The sequence below is a fragment of the Helianthus annuus genome, chromosome 12 (genome assembly GCF_002127325.2).
Source record: "Helianthus annuus cultivar XRQ/B chromosome 12, HanXRQr2.0-SUNRISE, whole genome shotgun sequence".
Taxonomy (NCBI): Eukaryota; Viridiplantae; Streptophyta; class Magnoliopsida; order Asterales; family Asteraceae; genus Helianthus; species Helianthus annuus.
This window is the reverse complement of record NC_035444.2, coordinates 74,259,101-74,277,795: the sequence shown is the minus strand read 5'-3', so window position 1 is coordinate 74,277,795 and position 18,695 is coordinate 74,259,101. Positions and strand designations below refer to the sequence as shown.

The 18,695-nt window shown below is 35.9% G+C and overlaps 1 protein-coding gene across 1 annotated transcript; it reads left to right on the top strand.

Moving 5' to 3' along the window:
* The first annotated feature begins 1,666 nt into the window (after positions 1-1,666).
* Positions 1,667-2,227, top strand: LOC110887637 (adenylate kinase-like). Its single transcript, XM_022135214.1, has 2 exons — positions 1,667-1,951; positions 2,108-2,227. The coding sequence occupies exons 1-2, from the start codon at positions 1,667-1,669 to the stop codon at positions 2,225-2,227; spliced, it is 405 nt and encodes a 134-aa protein (XP_021990906.1).
* Positions 2,228-18,695: the final 16,468 nt, after the last annotated feature.

Below are 18,695 nucleotides of genomic sequence, written 5' to 3'. Positions count from 1 at the left end.
GTTTACATGTGTTTTGAAATCACTACGAGCGTGTTTCAAACAGAACTGCTGACAAGAATAAAAAAAAATGTAGAAAAAAAACACTAAAAGATAACCGAAAAAAATCAACTTAAAAAGTTGTATGGTAAAGATGTTGTTCGTATGAAACCCGTGGTCAGAGATGATCAAATTGTTCTGGGTACCGATACCAAATTTGCCGAACCGAAAGATCTTAAGTAACAATTCGGTACTGACTTTTGGCGTTCCTGGTACCGGTTCACTACCATTTTTTACCTTCATATATCGGTACCGAAACCTGTATTTTCGGTATCAGTACCGATTCTATATCGGTTGGCACCGAGCTCATCCATACCCCTGAAACTAAAAAAAGAAAAAATTAAAAGTTGAAGAAAATCAACAAAAAAAAAGTTGTACGATACCGTTGTTCGTACGGTAACCGTGATCAGAGATGAGCAAATGGTACCGGGTAGCAGCACTGAATTTCCCGAACCAAAAGATTTCCAATATCAATTCGGTACCAACTTTGGCGTTTTCTGTATTAGTGCCGGTTTTTACCTTCATGTACTGATACCGAACAGGAGCGTACCGGTATTTTCGATACCAGTACTGGTTCGATACCGGTTGACATCAAGCTTATCCCAACCACTGATATTAAAAAAAGGGTTAAAGTTAAAAAGTAAAGAAAATAACTATTATTATAATATTAAAATAATAAAAATATTAAAAAAACTATATATTATTATATTATTAAAATCACTATTCATTTCAATTCGTTTATTAATATATAGTAAAGTAATAATATATAATAATATATAGTAATTTTTACAAAACAAACATCACCCCTAGGGCTAGACATGGCTCACGGCGGAGAGAAGACACGAGTGTAAATAAATAAGGGTAAATTACTTTTTGAGTCCCTGTGTTTTAGTTGTTTTAACTACTTAAGTCCAAAATCAAAATGTTTAACGCCCTGAGTCCCTATAGCCACTTTTCTTAACCGTTTGAGTCCAACTTTCTAACACCATCCACCAAGTCTGTTAAAAATGAGGGTAATTTGGTCATTTACACACAAAGTACAAGTCTTATATGCACATGAGTACAATGAACAAGTCTTTAATGCATAAACCTTTAATATAATATATATATATATATATATATATATATATATATATATATAAATTACAAATATATAATAAAACACACACACCTACACACATTTTCTCTCTCTTACACACTCTTCTCTCTCTAGACATCCTACCACCACCACCCTCCACCACCACACCACCACATCATCCCCACCACCACCATCCCACTGCCGCCAACACCACCATCGCACTGAAACTCCAACACAACCATCCAACTGCCGGCACCTCTGAACAACCACCAAGATCACCATCCTCTCAAAACCCCCAACAACCATCTGTTCGACGAAATGCCCTGCAACAAAAAACAGAAATCCTAAATCCTCAAGAGGCGATATATATTATACCGTCAACCTATCTAACTTTTAACGACACCTCCTCATGTAAAGTGCACCCCCTGATTTCTTACTAATGTAATTAAACCACGTGTTTTGTATATCTAACAAAACTTTCAAACACCAAAACCTGATTGTATTCACACACATACTTACTGTGTGTTTTCTTCTCCACCTTCACCTCCACTAATGGCGGTATTATCCCATCTTCTTAGAGACAGAACAACCATTTCCTACACAATCTGCACCTTCTCATCATCCTATTCCACATCACCACCCTCTTCCTCACCGGAAAATGACGTCATTAAAACCCCTCCCGATGGAAGAAACGTGCAGTGGGTGTTTCTCAGCTGTCCTAGCGTCGGAAAAGGTACCTACGCTAGCCGCCTGTCGAAACTGCTCGGCGTTCCTCATATCGCCACCGGTGATCTCGTTCGTGACGAGCTTAATTCAAAAGCTCCCCTATCGGAACAGGTGAGATGTTGTTGTTTATTGGAGAATTTGAGGATGATTTTGTGTGATTGTTTAGGTGGTGTGCTAGATTGCTAGTTAGGGTTAAGATGAGATGAGGACTTAGGGTTATTGGTGGTACATGCATGGTGTTAGAACTGAAATCAATTTGGGGGTTAGGGTTCAGATGCACGTGTTAGATCTGAAATCAATTTAATGAAAGTGATTTATGGTTGTGGTGAGGTGGTGGTGGTGGTGGTGGCGAGGTGGTGCATCGGTGGTGAAGATGAAGGAGGGTAATGAGAGAAAATATACAGAGGGAAAGTGGTTTTGTGTGTGCGGGTGTATTTATTTACTTCTTTTAATAATAATAATAATAATAATAATAATAATAATAATAATAATAATATAATACATGGGTATTTTAGTCTTTTAATGAAAAACTAACAGAAAATTTAAACACAGTTAGAAATTTGGACTCAAATGGTTAAGAAAAGTGGCTATAGGGACTCACGGCGTTAAACATTTTGATTTTGGACTCAAGTGGTTAAAACCACTAAAACACAGGAACTCAAAAAGTAATTTACCCAATAAAGAAAGTCGTTTGTGAGCTTCACGTGAGCTACTTGAGGCAATTTAAAACATGCTCGAATCTAAAATAAGCATGTTTAATAAATGAGTCTTAGTTTCCCTCATTGAGCTAGAGTGACAATTCTAAACAAGCATATTATTTATACACCTTTTATTTAATATACTAAATGTATATTTACATAACAATAATTATTATATATAAAGTTATGATTAAGGTAACTAAATAATATATATATATATATATATATAGGATCGAGATTTGGAGAAAACGGTAGAAAGTGTGAGAACGGTGAGAACGCTTATGGATCGTCCGATTAAAACAATCTATGGACTAGATTGGCGCGGTAGCGTTTTCGTAAATAACATCAATTTTATTACGTGGACGCGCCTCATTAAGGGTAAAAGCGTCTTTACACCTCTATACCAAAACGCCATACTGATGAATAAAACGCCATTACGGAACCAAAACACATCGTTATATAAACAAAAACATCCCAGACATAAAAACACACCCCCAGAACCTGAAACGCCGTATTTTCTACTATGTACCATTCAACTTACAAACGTCAAAATCCCCAAAACATCAAACATAACTACTCAAAAAACGCCATATTTTCTACTATATACCATTCATCTTAGAAAACGCCAAAACACTCAAACATCAAAGATTCCAAAAAAATCGATGGTTCTTTCCGATACACTATTTCCTCAGTAAAACGCCAAAAATGCAAAATATCGTTCCTTGTATATTCAAATATTGTTCTACGCCAAAGTTTCAGATAATGCATTCTTCCCTGAGGTGTTGTGACTCAAATAACATTTTGCTACATGAGATGGACAAATCATAAACAAAAAGATGATGGGGTCAGACTTTTGTCATTTTCTGTGTTTTGTTCTTGATGAATATTTTAATGACATGAAAAGACGAATGACACTAATGAGTTGTTTGAAGATACATATTCAAAAAAAAAAAAAAAAAAACTCATGTCATATTGTCTTTCCAAACGGCCACAAAAACACAAGCATGGCTAAGCCAAACCACTAGCGAACATGATTCAAAGAAGAAAGAGACTGATGACAGTGAAGATTTGGAAGATGAATTCTTTTTATTTTTATTTTTTTTAATTTTCTTTTTCTGTTGTTTGCTATGTATTTTTCAACTTAGAATAAAAAATACATTATTCTAATAAAATGCCAAACAATCATAATGCATATGAAGCGTCATAAATGGAGTAAAAACGCCAAAAACTCTCAAACTATAATGAAAGTAATTTGCAGAAGTATTAATTAATAAAAGCTAAAAATGAAAAAAAAACACCAAAAACTACTTAAAAACCCATTCAAAAACGCCAACCTTGGGAGATGGAAAGTCTATGACCCTAAAAACTCATAAAAAGCTGAACAAAAACAGTAAAAATACACAGTAACTGAAAAGACGATTACTTTATTAATATAATTTATTATAAATAAAATCTCGCATAAACTACGCGCCAAAAACATCCTATAAAGAGAGACTTCTCTGCACAAACAACTTATCACAAAACCAGAACAAACGCCAAACTTCTTAGAAACCATTCACTTTAAAAACACAAAAAAAATAATACTTAAAAAGGCCACAGATGCAGAACCTCGATTCTGCTATATTGAGTATTGATCTAAATGAAGTTTCACTGAATTTATTCTTCTCTGAGTTGGGTATCTCTATAATCTTTTGCTGAATGAGATGGACAAATATTCAAGATAAAGAGACTGATGACACTGATATGACATCATGTCACTTTGTTCTTGATGGATATATTGATGGCATGAAGGGATCAACACATTAGAGCAGGCGTTGGTCTTCGACATGTCATCAAACAAGTATATATCCACCCACCATAAAGGATGCCATAAAAAATAAGCATCTTCTAAAGACGGCCGTTATGTAGGAAAATAAGGATCTACATAAGGCATTCAAAAACAGGTTCAAAACGCCAAAAAGGTTAAAGTAGAAGAGGCTGATGACAGTGAAGATTTGAATGAGAAATTAGATTATAATTTTTATTTTTTTTTAATTTTCTATTGTTTGTTATGTAATTCTCTGTTGTTTATCATCTAATTCTCTACTATTTTAAAAAAAATTGAGTATAAAACGCCAAAAACTACAAACACCAAAACGCTTGATAGTTTGAAAACTGTGAGAACGAATGCTAGCAAAATACGAGGTTGCTATATAAAACGCCAAAAACAAAAACAAAGTATTACTGGAAAAATCAACACTAATTGACAGATGAAAATTGTAAGAAACAGTAAAATAAAGAGACGGTATCATTATTGCCAAACATTATAGTTATATTAATGCCACTACATGGAAAATTGAAATTTATTTATCTTTTCAAAACGCCATAATTGCCTGTCACATTATAGGCCTGTATCCTAAATGGCAAAACACTCGATATAGTAAAATCAAGAAAATTACTGATGTTTTTTACATTAAAAGCCTGCATCCTTATCTAAAAAACAATAAAAACGCCAAAACAATACTTAAAACGCCAAAACATTTACTATGATTATGATCTAAAAACAATAAAAACGCCGCGTATTTATTAAATGCCAAAAAATGGAAAGATGAAGTGACACGCGTTAAAAAAAGAAATATGAAAGGACAAAAAAGCCCCTCCGCCTTTCTCTAAGCGGCGTGACACGTGTTAGGGCAGGAAGCGTTCTCACCGTTCTCACACTTTTGAGCGTCTTCTCCTGATCCTGTTTCTATAGGATTTAGGGAAAATAGTGAAAAGTGTGAAAACAGTGAGAACTCCATTGGATCGTCCGATCAAAACAATCTATGGCTAAGATTGTGCAATGGCGTATTCGTAAATAACATAAACTTTTTAAAGTGGACGCGCCTCAAGAAGGGCAAAAAGGTATATGTGCATCTACAAAACACATCAAACGTGACCGAAACATATACACTTCCCAAACAAACCTCCCCAACTCCTGAGGCAAAAAACATAGTGAGTTAACTTTGATTTACATTGTGCTAGTTTTATGATATTTTTGGCATTCTAATTTTATCCATAAATGTGCAGTTTCTATGGGTGTGGAAGAGGAAGGGTCATCTGCTCCAAAACGCCAAAAAACCACCTAGCAACGAAAGAATACAACAAGAAATATGGCACAGATTGTTACTTTTTATGATGTTTGCTTGTAAAACTCCATATATCATGTAATATACTTTGATAGTTTGTTACTAAACACCAAAACATGTATCGTTTGTTTAATATTGTTTAAATGTATGAGAACACCATTTTACATATATCATTTGTGTTATTAAACGCCATGTATGTTGAATATAGGTTAAAAAACCGCCATTGAAACAAGTAAAAAGGGCAAAACGCCATATCTATTGAATATAGGTAGGACGCCATGTTGATAGACTTTATGTGGACGCGACTCTGTTCGGTTCGACTCGGTTCGGTTTGACTCGGTTAGGTTCGGCTCAAAACCTACGTCACAACATTCCTCCGTCGTGCGCCCCAGAGTTCGACACGCGAAGCACGAAGAGCCGCGAACCTTCCTGATGCCACATCACCATGACATCACCATGATGATGTTATGTGAAGACTTATCAAAGCATGAACCAATTAATTGTTGCTGTCTGTTTTTGCTGCATGCTGAAAGTCTACGAAGAACATCACAATGCATGACGAAGAATCTTACATGTATTGACGAAGAACCCACTTACATGTATTGACGAAGAACCCATGTATTATGTACGACGAAGAACATGTTTCGTCAAGGGGTTATTCGCTGATAATGAGTTCGATGAAGAACCTTCTTCGTCGGTAATGGTTCTTCATCGGACCTGCTGTGCTTTATATTTATACAGTTCAGATCTGAGTTTCGGTGAGTGAGCTTGAATGAGCTTAGAGAGAGAATGGTGAGAGCATATCAGGGAGTTTAGTTGTATTTCGTATTGTATCATTCTGTAACTAAACTCTATCAATACTAATATACAAGCATTAAACGTTGAATCTTTGTGTCGTGCTTTTATCTATCGCTCGGTTTGTGTCTTAACAGGGATCCCGCACCTGTTCCGGCATCCGAAACAAGATATCGTAGTTGTCCGACGATCCGTATCGGGACCTACAAGTGGTATCAGAGCGTAAGGCTCGATTTCTTGTTGAAAACCGAGTTTACAGTGATATTTTCGAGTGGGTTTTAAAAACTTTTCTTGGTTAAAAATTTAAAACCCAATTCTGGTTCATTATTTTCTGCTCTAAAAACTCGAAAATTTGATGTTATTTGATATTGTTCTTGTTTAAAACTTGTTAAAATCATTGGAAATTATCAAGGTACAAGTTATTTTGGGTTTCGAAGTTAAAAAATTTGTGTTCGGCAACTTTTCCGGTAAACTTTTGGCCGGAAAACTCATACAGTTCATCTGTGTTCTTCAGGTTTTCATAGAGTTCTTCAAAAATTCGGTGGTTTGATCTTTGGGTGCATGAATTATTGAAGTGTTTTTGTTATAATATTATTTGTTTGAAAATTGTGTACAAAAGTCATGATGGTGAGTTGTTGAGTACTGTTACAATAAGGTGTTGTTTGACTATTGTGTTCACCAACTTTGTGAAAGATAAGATTGGATTTGCTTTTAGAAAATATCTTAACAGGCTGTCTATGTCATCTTTGTCAACGAAGAACCTCTTGACGAACAACCTGTTATTCGTCACATTTGTTTTAGACGAAGAACCACCTTCTTCGTCGAGTTACTTTTGACGAAAAACCAGTCTTTCGTCGTATTGGTCATTGACGAAGAACTATATTCTTCGTCACTTTGATTTTTGACGAAAAACCTAATTGGGTGAAGAACCAAGGTTTTTGTTTTATTAGGCATGTTTTGTCTTATTATTATGTTCTTCACCTACAATTCATCTCTACGAAGAACCTTGTTCAAACAAGAATTTTGTTGAGTAAAAAACAAACCAAGTTCTTTGTCCTTTTGTGTCTCTTAAAAACAATTTTTTTTATTTATTTACAAATTAGTTCTTCGTGGGTTTACAGTTGAACATTTCAACAGAAGGTTTTAAAATCACACTAACCTATTTCTATTATTCGTAAACAACCATCCAATGTCAAATACTTTCGATCCGAGTGCCTGGTTCCCTAAACCCCAACCTCAACCTCAAATCTCCACAACTCAACCTCAATTTGATCCTAGAGCCTATCTTCTACCACCACCAGTTGCTACACCTCCACCACAAACCCAATATGCTGCACCACAATTCGATCCAAGTGCCTATTTTCCTAAACCACAAATTGCTACACCAGAACCTAAATTCGATCCAAGTGCCTGGTTTCCTAAACCACAAGTTGCTACACCAGAACCTAAATTCGATCCAAGTGCCTGGTTTCCTAAACCACAAGTTGCTACACCAGAACCTAAATTCGATCCAAGTGCCTGGTTTCCTAAACCACAAGTTGCTACACCAGAACCTAAATTCGATCCAAGTGCCTGGTTTCCTAAACCACAGGTTGCTACTCCTCAACCTTGATTAGATCCAAGTACCTACTTCGGTATTCCACCAACGTCACCTAAACCCCAATTCGATCCAAGTGCCTGGTTTCCAAACCACAGGTTGCTACTCCACTTCAACCTCTATTTGTTACACCTCAAGCCCAACCTCAAAAAGGCAACCAAAATCCTTTCAGAAATCCAACAAGTACATCCACGTCCAACTCAAATCAAACTGATGAAGGGTGTGACTAGTCAGTACAATGTGGAGGTGGAGATCAAGGAGGAACTACGTTTTATGCTGAAATTATCAAGAATGTCAATGATGGTGAATCTTCAGGAAATGATGACAGTTCAGGATATAGTGGCAGTACTGATGAAGATGGCTTAGGTGTGAGTGATTACAATTCAGAATCGGACGTGAAGGAGGGAATGGATTCTGAAGCTGATAGTTTGTCGAATGATGCCAAGGAGATGAAATGTCAAAAATCTGACTTGATCAAGAAAGCCGCTGCTGCATTGAATGACATGGAGAAGTTCTTATCTGAAGATGGATCTTTCTCTTGCCAGAATGACACTACGGATAATGTTGCAGCTTCTACAAGTCAGGTAAAATCTGAAACTCCTAGCATATGTAGTGATTGTGCTGATATGAAACATGAATGTGCTAAATTAAAACATGAATCTGAAACGATTCATAGTCACAATCAAAGTTTAGTTATTGAACTGTCAAAATGCAAAGAGGCAAACATGGCCTTAGCTCGTAATGAAAAAGATTTCAAATCAGTAATTGAAACTTTAAAGAAAAGTGTTTCCGAATTAACAAAAACTATTTTTAATAAACAAATTGGTATTAATAACTACATTAATATCATTGAGGAAACAAAGAAGGAGCTAGCAGTGGAAAAATGCGAGCATGATGCAATCAAGCTCAAATTGGAGAGTTACTCTAACTCCAGATATGTGTTTGATCACATTATCGACGCTCAACAGCTGAAAGGGAATAAGAAAGGCGTTGGGTATAAGTCGTGTCCACCTTCTTCGAGACACAACTATACCAAAATGCCCGATGAGGAGGAAATGCCTCGGTTTGAACCAAGTGTACCTCTTGATTATGAGGAAGTAACTACAGGATTATGGTTCAAATCGGATAGCTCCTTAGTGGGCTCATCTGAAACAATAGAAAATTCAACATGTACGGAATAAAGTGCTCCAACTGTTGAGGACTATGACTCGTCGGATGATGAATCAGATGTGAATGATGAGAATAAATCTCTTGATGATAGAAAAGGAATAGACATTCCTATTGAGAATCATATTCTTTGTGATCCTCCTACTCCTGTTGTGCACTCTACTGTTAGACAAGAGATAGATCCTATCACTAAGACAATGTCTACTGTTAAAAGTGATAACGTGTTATACACTTTAGTCAGTGATAGTAAAATATATTCAGATAAAGATTTCCTAATAAAAAATGTCAATCAATATTTGATTGATAAAGTTTTCGAGGATTCTACAAGTAAGTTTTTGGGAAAAGCGATCCCGAGAGTTTCTGTAACTCAGTGTGATCCTATTCAAAAAGCTGAAGTTAGAAGACAATTTGGAAATCAAAGATTACCAACAAAGCAACAACCTATCGCTTTTAAAGGTAAACAAAAGGAACAACGAGCTCAAAAGCCTAAGGATTCACCACCGAGGGTGGAAACAAAGGGAGCTCGTTACAAGAAAAGGGTTCAGAAGGTGAACTTCATGAAATCAAGAGGGACTGATAAAATTGAAACTTTTGAAAACAAATCAAACACGGATTTTGTTAAACAAGTTAAAATTTTGAAAAGAAACAGTCAAAACAATTACACACAACACACAAACGGTTGTGATGTAACACCAAGCACCTCAAGATCACGAAGTTCATCATCAAGCTCTTACAGTTATGATACTCCGAGGTTTGTTGAGCGGTGATCATGCTTTGAATGCTGTGAGTTTGGACACATTGTCAAGAACTGTCCATATCTCACCAAGGGAAAGGCAAAGGTTGAAGCCCCCCATGGTAATAGTTTCCATAAAAGATCTGTTTCACCAAAACAGGACCCTCGTCTTGTTAAACAACGACAAGTGAAACAGAATAAGAAACAAAGAAAAGAAGTTGAAAAGGCTTTAAAACCGGAGGTTATCCAAGCAAAATCTGTTAAATCAGATGTTAAACATGAAAAACAAAAACAGTTTTGGAGACCAAAATCGGTAACTGTTTCAGGGGGAGCTCCATCAATTTAGAATCATCGGGAAATGGATGTCACAATCCTCGATGATGACGGACGACCCAAGTCTATGAAGGCTTGGGTCCCCCTCTCCAACTAATCTCTAAATGAGTGTGCAGGATGTTCCAGGAGGAACTATTGATACTCTTAGGATTGTTGATAGTGGGGCGTCCATGCACAAGATCGGCGACTTAAGGCTCCGAAACATTGTTATATCTAGGAGTGGTTGCCTTTGATGGAGAGAGAAAAAAAGGAAGAATGTCTGATGAAAGAAATTGAAAGCTTCGACAAAACGAAAATCATTCCATAGTTTGATTGTTAAGGCTTTGATCGGGTCCCCAGGATAGATTCAATCAAAATGTACGCACCTGCATCACGTCTGAAGTTCAAAATCAACTAGATGAACATGCAGTGTACATTTCTCCACGGTGTGATTGAAAAAAATGTGTTTTGTTGAACGAACCAACCGGGTGTGCGGATGCCTTGGCATGGACTGAACAACCGCACACTACTTCTCAAAGAGAAAGTCAAAGACCTTCGCTGGTGCAATGTGGAAGACCAGCCGGACCTGGAGGTTTCTGATCTTGTTGCTGTGAATAGATTTCTTGGTTAATTGAAGTAGCTGAAAAATCAACCTTGAAATCCACACCGGGTGGATATCCAGTTTGGGAGAGCACTCAGATTCCTGGCAATGCACGAAGCAGTTACAGGATACAGTTTTGAATTTCTAATCTCTCATATACTTGTCGATATTTAATTTGCTTTATGAATTATTATCATCTCGTACAACACTCTTCGACCAGACACGTTGATCTCGAATATCACCTCACACGTGATTGTTTTAATATGAAACTCGTCAATGTTGTCATGGTCCGCACCGCTTACCGACGTGCCAATTCATTTTCCCAAAATTCGATAAATCTTTTCTGATTAAAATTTAATTTTGGTAAACGGCATTGAGGTAAAACATGAGTTAACCGACATCAGGAAATCGTTTTTGTTAATATTTTTCTTTAGAAAATCCAAAAAGATGTTTTTCAATGTTTGAATTTACTTTCTGAATTTTAGGGGGAGTAAATCCAAATCCGAAAAATTCAAAATCGGTGCAAAACAAAAAAAAAAGAAAAAAGAAGGAGAAAAACAATAGAAACTCAAAAATGAGTTTCCTGGCGAGAAAAAGAGAAAATGATAGTAAATCAGTGGTCTGTCGAAACCTCTTCGAACTGAACTTAAAATGAAAAACGATAAGTAGCTTTATATTCGATGTATCGGTAGGCACACAATCATTTTAAAGTGTGCAGGGCGATATAAACCTTAATCGACTGAAGACGGTGTGGGAACCACTCATTGACATATGGTCTTAGTACCGAAATTTTGTTTGAGAGATTGCCGAGGTTCTGAGATATTTGGTCTTTATGCTGTTTATCATCTGGGTATCATGGTTGTATCTTCTACCGAAAAATAACGGAGACGAAGTCTAGATCTTCAATGATACTATACATACGTGTACATATTGCATACGACCTCAATAAGTGATCAACAATCACATGTCCAAACAAAATAAGTGATAATATATCACAGCTTTCTTGCGGGACTCAAGTTCGTCTCTTTGTCTGTACGTTGTTACTAACCTGTTCACGGACTTGCTCCTGTGCCCTCATGCATATGAAAATCAAGTTCCTCATCAATAAGTGATTCTATCACATAGGGCTTGTTTTGAACCAAAAATAAGTGAGTTTCTCACATTTTATATGGTCAAACAGATGATAAATGGTATACTCACCAGTAAGATGAACTCTCGTGCATACCTTGATACGGGAATGTGTCGTGTGTGGATGAACACTGGTCGGTAAGTATAAATCATACTTTAACGTATCTCCTAAACATGATTACATCTGATAAGTTGAGCTTAAGTGGACAACAATACCGATAATTGTTATAGGATGCTTATCTTAATGTTAACTAATTGAACAACAAGAGCGTTTTGGCGTGACCGTACACTGATATGATTCTCTTACCCTTGAAACTCGCAAAAAGATCGTCTGTAAATATTTATTTATTTTTCTTCGTTTCTGCATCTCTGTATATATTTATTTATTGCTTCCCGTCTTTACATTTGAAAAATGAAAAATTATAAAAAATTTTAGTTGTGTTTTAATCTAAATTTTATAAAAGCCAAAAAGATTTTGCTTCTAATTTATTTTTGATTGACCAATGTTGGAACTCGAGTCTATCCAACACAAAATCCTGATTGTAAGCTGGAAAACAATTGCATCTTCATAAATGGTCGAAGTTAACACGTTTTGAAAGTTAAATCTAAAATTGATCAAATTTTAAACTTTCAAACTGTGTCGGTTGGTAATTGATTGAGAGTTGGTCTTATGTGTGTCATGTGTTTATATTGTTTGAAGTCAAGTGTTAGAGAATTTTTCATTTGAAAACTTTCTAAGATTGATTATGTTCTTAACGGTTGTTCTCATTACGTGTTTAGCTCTGTTGCTTGTGCAGATGTTGCATTCGAACCAGCTAAAAGCAAAGAGAACGTGTCAGATGACAAGCCATAAAGTGAAGACACGTCATTGATGCAATCAGAAGATCATGATGATCGAGTTGCAGCTGATCACTCATCAACACCAAAAGGATCTGAAGTATTGAAGATCAAAAGATTCGCGAGCATCATTCAAGGGGGAGTTTGTTGATACACTCCCTGTTTGTGACACATGAAGACTCTTTAAAGATCCCACAATGTGAAGAACGAACCATCACGAGCAGCGTCCAAGGGGGAGTTTGTTGATACACTTTATGTGGACGCGACTTTGTTCGGTTCGTCTCGATTCGGTTCGACTCGGCTCAAGACCTACGTCACGACATTCCTCCGTCGTGCGCTGAAGAGTTTGACACGCGAAGCACGAAGAGCCGCGAACCTTCCTGACGCCACATCACCATGACATCACCATGATGATGTCATGATGATGTCATGTGAAGACTTATCAAAGCATGAACCAATTAATTGTTGCTGTCTGTTTTTGCTGCATGCTAAAAGTCTACGAAGAACATCACAATGCATGACGAAGAATCTTACATGTATTGACGAAGAACCCACTTACATGTATTGACGAAGAACCCATGTATTATGTACGACGAAGAAAATGTTTCGTCAAGGGGTTATTCGCTGATAATGAGTTCGACTGTCACACCCCGACCACGTAAAACAACAAATCGTGGCGGAAACGTCGGGGAGTGTTGTAACAGAATTATTGTTTCACAACCATGGATACAAAAAAAAGTTTCGTTTTATTTATTCATTAAGTAATTTACATTGTTTTAAACACAAAACAAACGAGTTACATATCGTCTATCATTGTTATTATGTCACTAAGGCCTCGTCCAGATCCTATGTGACTCATGCATCCTAGTAATCAACATCAAGCAACATCACCCGAAACGTATGTAAAAACAAAGTCAGCAAAGAAATACTGGCGAGCACATAGGTTTTATGAGAGTATTGGATTCATGGCTCGTTTACATGTTGCAGTACTTTATTAGACTACAAGAGTCAAAAATATAAACCTCGTTTTGAAAAGTGTATTGCAACATAATTAACCAACTCAAATCAAGTTGGTTATAGTTTATAAGATCTCGTAGCCATGATTCTTAACCCCAAAAACATTTGTTTTAGTAAACCAACTCGTAAAACATCTCGTAAAAAAACTCGTTAATAAAACTCGTATGGTTTATATTCTTTCGAAAACATCGTTATGTGACATCGTTTCAAAATCGTTTACCCAAGTGAACTAAATAACGCCACGGTATGTAATATGTTGAAAACACTTATATATAAGAAATAAGCGGCGTATCTACCATGTTTTCACCACATTACACCCGTCCCGTTATCTAAACACTTTAACCAAAAACCAATCGTTTATCCAACTCGTTTAACTTGTTCAAATCGTTTCCAAATTGTTAACTCGTATAAATCGTTTAAATCATCCTCGTTTTAATTGTGAAAACTATTTTTGGTCGTCTCGCTAATAACATTCAAACCTTCGTGACTCGACTATCTCGCTTCTCGCATTAACAAACCACCAAAGGGTAAGTTAACTATCATCAGATTCAGTCGTTACCCACAACCCCCACACATAACCATGGGTACAGTACGATAACAGGATTTGTCAGATCCTATGGTACCATAACCTAATACTGGTCGGCTTGATCAATGCTAATGAATGTCATTCGTTATGTAACTACAACCAACAAGTTTGTTCACTTTATCGAAATCGTTATTAATTTAATATAAACCATTTTAATCGCTTTTGAAACCATCGTTTAAACCTCGAAAATCGTTTAACATATGAATCACCCCAAAACAATTGAAAACAGTAAAATAGGGGAACTATGTACTCACATGAAGTGCAAAGTATCCTCAATCAAAAGAACTTCAACAAACTGAAGTAAACCAGAGAAATCAGGCAGCACCTAGTAATCGAATCACTATATAAATAATTGACACCTACATCAGAAGATCGGATAGAATGAAGTCTTGTAAACCAAATGAGTGTTGGAACTCATGTGATATGGTTTAACAAAGCCTACATCCTAAATCGGAACCTATCCTAAGTGCTTTCGACCCGTTACGACGCATCGGAACCTATTCAGCAGATGCGCGTTCGAGACGTCTAACTAGTCCTATGACAAGTATTATATGCCTAAGCATGTTTAAATATGTTGCATAATCAATTATGTGACAAAAGTTTAGGTTACATATGCTTAAAGTTCACTTATGCATGAAAAGGGCATTTTGGTCATTTTATCTAAGGCATATAAACTACTTATCATACAACTAATTAAACCTAAGTGACCATAAGGTATAACCTCGGAAGGTTATTCCCTATGCAACTATGGTCACTAAACATGTTTGGTCGGATCCTAGAGATCGACCAAACGGGTCGAGTTCGAAAGTCTAAGCGGGTGTTTAGTCCGCTTGACTTACGACTCTACACAAGCATTAAACTAAAAGTGACGAGCTAAACATGCTAAAACATGTTTAGTTAAGTTAGAAAACATGTTTTGGTATCAAAACAAATGGTTTTGATACCCAAGAGTAGTTTGGTTACAAAATACGCAAGAATACGCATTTTGGACGAAACTACGACTCGTCACTAAACCTAGATAACGTGGTAATCAGTAGGTATAGTCACTAGGGACTATAACCATCGTGATTACGATCACGTTATGAAGTTCAAACGAACTTCGCATTGATCATAAACTGGTTAATGCAGAAAGTCAAACGCAGTTTGACTTTTAAGCTAAAAACGCATAAAAGAACGAAGGAGGACTTACAAAGGGTCCAAGAAGGTTTGATCCAATTTATTCCCAGGTATGAAGTGCAAGACTTCAACTTAGATAATGAAAATCAGATAAAATGTGGTTTGAGAGTGAAGTGGGGGTTGCTATTTATAGGAAAACGAGAACCGTTAGGATCGTTTATCGGGAATCGAGCTTTGATCTTGGCCATACAAGTAGGCACAATGTTTTGTAATACTAGGGGTACTTAAAAACCATCAAAATTTGCCCATAGAATGCAAGAAACCATGTCCAAAAGGCCTGAATACCAGCTGCTGTTTTAGAAATCAATTTGCTGATCTGGGTGTTCTGACACGGCCCGCGTAACAGGCAGACAAGTCTTATGCGGCCTGCCTGGGCAACTTTCCAGAAACGACAAAATGGTTCCTCCACTTCAGAAACTTGGATTTTAATGCATTTTTGGCACGTTTAAGCCCTTTTATCCTCATTTCAAGGCTCTAAAATGAAGTTAAAGTATAGGGAACTCAAAACATGCTAAAAAATATCCCGGATGTCGGCTCGTTTGGTCGTACGGTTGCGTTATTAGGTTAATTACGACGGAAGTCGTAACGGACGCAAAAACGATCCAAATTAAGCGACGAATGGAATTTTATCAAACCAATCACTAAAATAAAATATTTTAATGATTACACAATTTTTTGGATGTCCGGATATATTCAGAACGTAAGATATGCGCGAAAATGCAAACTTGTGCACTTTTTGACGCTTTTAGTCCCTATTGATCAATAAAGTTTATTTTAGCATACCGAACCCCTCAAAGCCTATTTCTAAGCTATGTAAAGGATATTTAGGGTATGTTTAACTTATGATCAAGTTCCGGAATGTTCGTTACTATAAAATTCGGTATAGTTTCACAGTTTGACACAAATAGTCCCTGCGATCGAACAAACTTGATTTCAACACACCAAACCATCCAAAACTTATTTCTAAGTTATGTGGAGGTTATTTAAGATATGTTAAGCCTATGTCACTATTCCAGAGTGTTTGTCGCATTAAACTGACTACGTTTACGCACCAGATTGCGTATAACCTTCTAGAAAGCGATTTAAAGCTTGAAATCGAATTCGAATCAAATTGAAAAAAAATCCTCAATCATAAATACACACATAATAACACCAAAACACATATAATAACACCAAAGCACATTGTTTTATTGATAATTGACATTGTTTTATATTGTACATCGATTACAGAACACAATTGTCACATCGACGAAGAACCTTCTTCCTTGGTAATGGTTCTTCGTCGGACCTGATGTGCTTTATATATATACAGTTCAGATCTGAGTTTCGATGAGTGAGCTTGAATGAGCTTAGAGAGAGAACGGTGAGAGCGCATCAGAGAGTCTAGTTGTATTTCGTATTGTATCATTCTATAACTAAACTCTGTCGATATTAATATACAACCGTTAAACGTTGAATCTTTGTGTCGTGCTTTTATCTCTCGCTCGGTTTGTGTCTTAACAGGGATTCCGCACCTGTTCCGGCATATGAAACAAGATCTCGTAGTTGTCCGACGATCCGTATCGGGACCTACAAGTCATTGAAACATAAACGCCATTACAAAAATTACTTTGAAAAAAAAAACGCCACTGAAACAAGCATAAAGAACAAAACGTCATTTCCATTGAAATTTTGTTTGGAACGGAATCATAACGCCATTATTAAGCGGAATGTGGGCAATGACAATCTTACCCCTACATATCATTTAGCGCCCCCTGCCGCGTGTTCGACCAGGATCCGTTCTCACCTTTTTCACACTTTCAGCTTTTTTTCTGATCCCGTTTATATATATATATATATATATATATATATATATATATATATATATATATATATATATATATATATATATATATTAAACTTATATGATTTATTTAGTTACCTTAATGATATATAGGGGTAAGATCAAATAAAAAGTTTATTTTGCCTAAGTATGATGAGAAGGAATCTTAACCATTCATTTTTCAAATCAATGTTTAAGATGAAAATGTAGGAAGGTATCTTGGGAAAATCCTATTTATTGACTTTCTCTCTTCACATGCAAGTTACATGCATACTCCACCCTCATTTTTTAAACGTTTATAACTTTTTATACGACGTTATTTTTCATAAAAATTTCACCATAAAATCGAGTATCTTTATATCTTTAATTTAAGTACCATATTGCTATATAAAATATGACGACTAAAAAGACCCACAAAAAGGTGTTGTATTTTTATGTTATATAGCATTTTTAGTGCTAGATTTTTGGACCACATTTTTGTGCTAATTTTTTTGTGTTGAATTTTTTTTTTCAGAATTTTTTGTGCTGATTTTTTTATTTTAGATTTTTTGTGCTATATTTTTTGTACTAGATTTTTTTGTACTAGATTTTTGTGCTAGATTTTCTTTTTGATTTTTTGAAAACAAAAGGGGTGCAACATGTCATCATCACAATCCTTCTTATACTACTTAGACAAAATCAACTTTTTATTGGATCCTTCCTTCCTTATGATATATATATATATATATATATATATATATATATAGGAATAGGATCATGAGAAAACGATTAGAAGTGTGAGAATAGTGAGAACGATTTTCAGCCATAGGATCTTTGTAATTTGTGGCTAATATGATGCGGTGACATTTTTGTAAATAATGAGAACCATATAAGTACCAGGCGGGGTAAAATTGGAAGATCCAAACAAGGGTGCACATGCTAATCACATGCCATTTTCCCCCATCGTATTTAAACACCAATAACTTTTTTATACGTGATTATTTTTTTTAAAAATTACATCATAAAACTCAGCGTTTTTTTATCTTTACAACGAGTATACTATTGATATACTTTTCGAAAAAAATGAAATGGGTTTTATGGCGTTTTTCTGAACTGTGTGTTTTATGGCGTTTTAGACTAGTTATTTTTATGGCGTTTTTCTGAACTATGTGTTTTTATGGCGTTTTAACTAAGTATTTTCATGGCGTTTTTTCTGAACTGAATGTTTTATGGCGTTTTAACTGGGTATTTTCATGGCGTTTTTTTTTTTCTGAATTTGGTGTTTTTATGGCCTTTTATT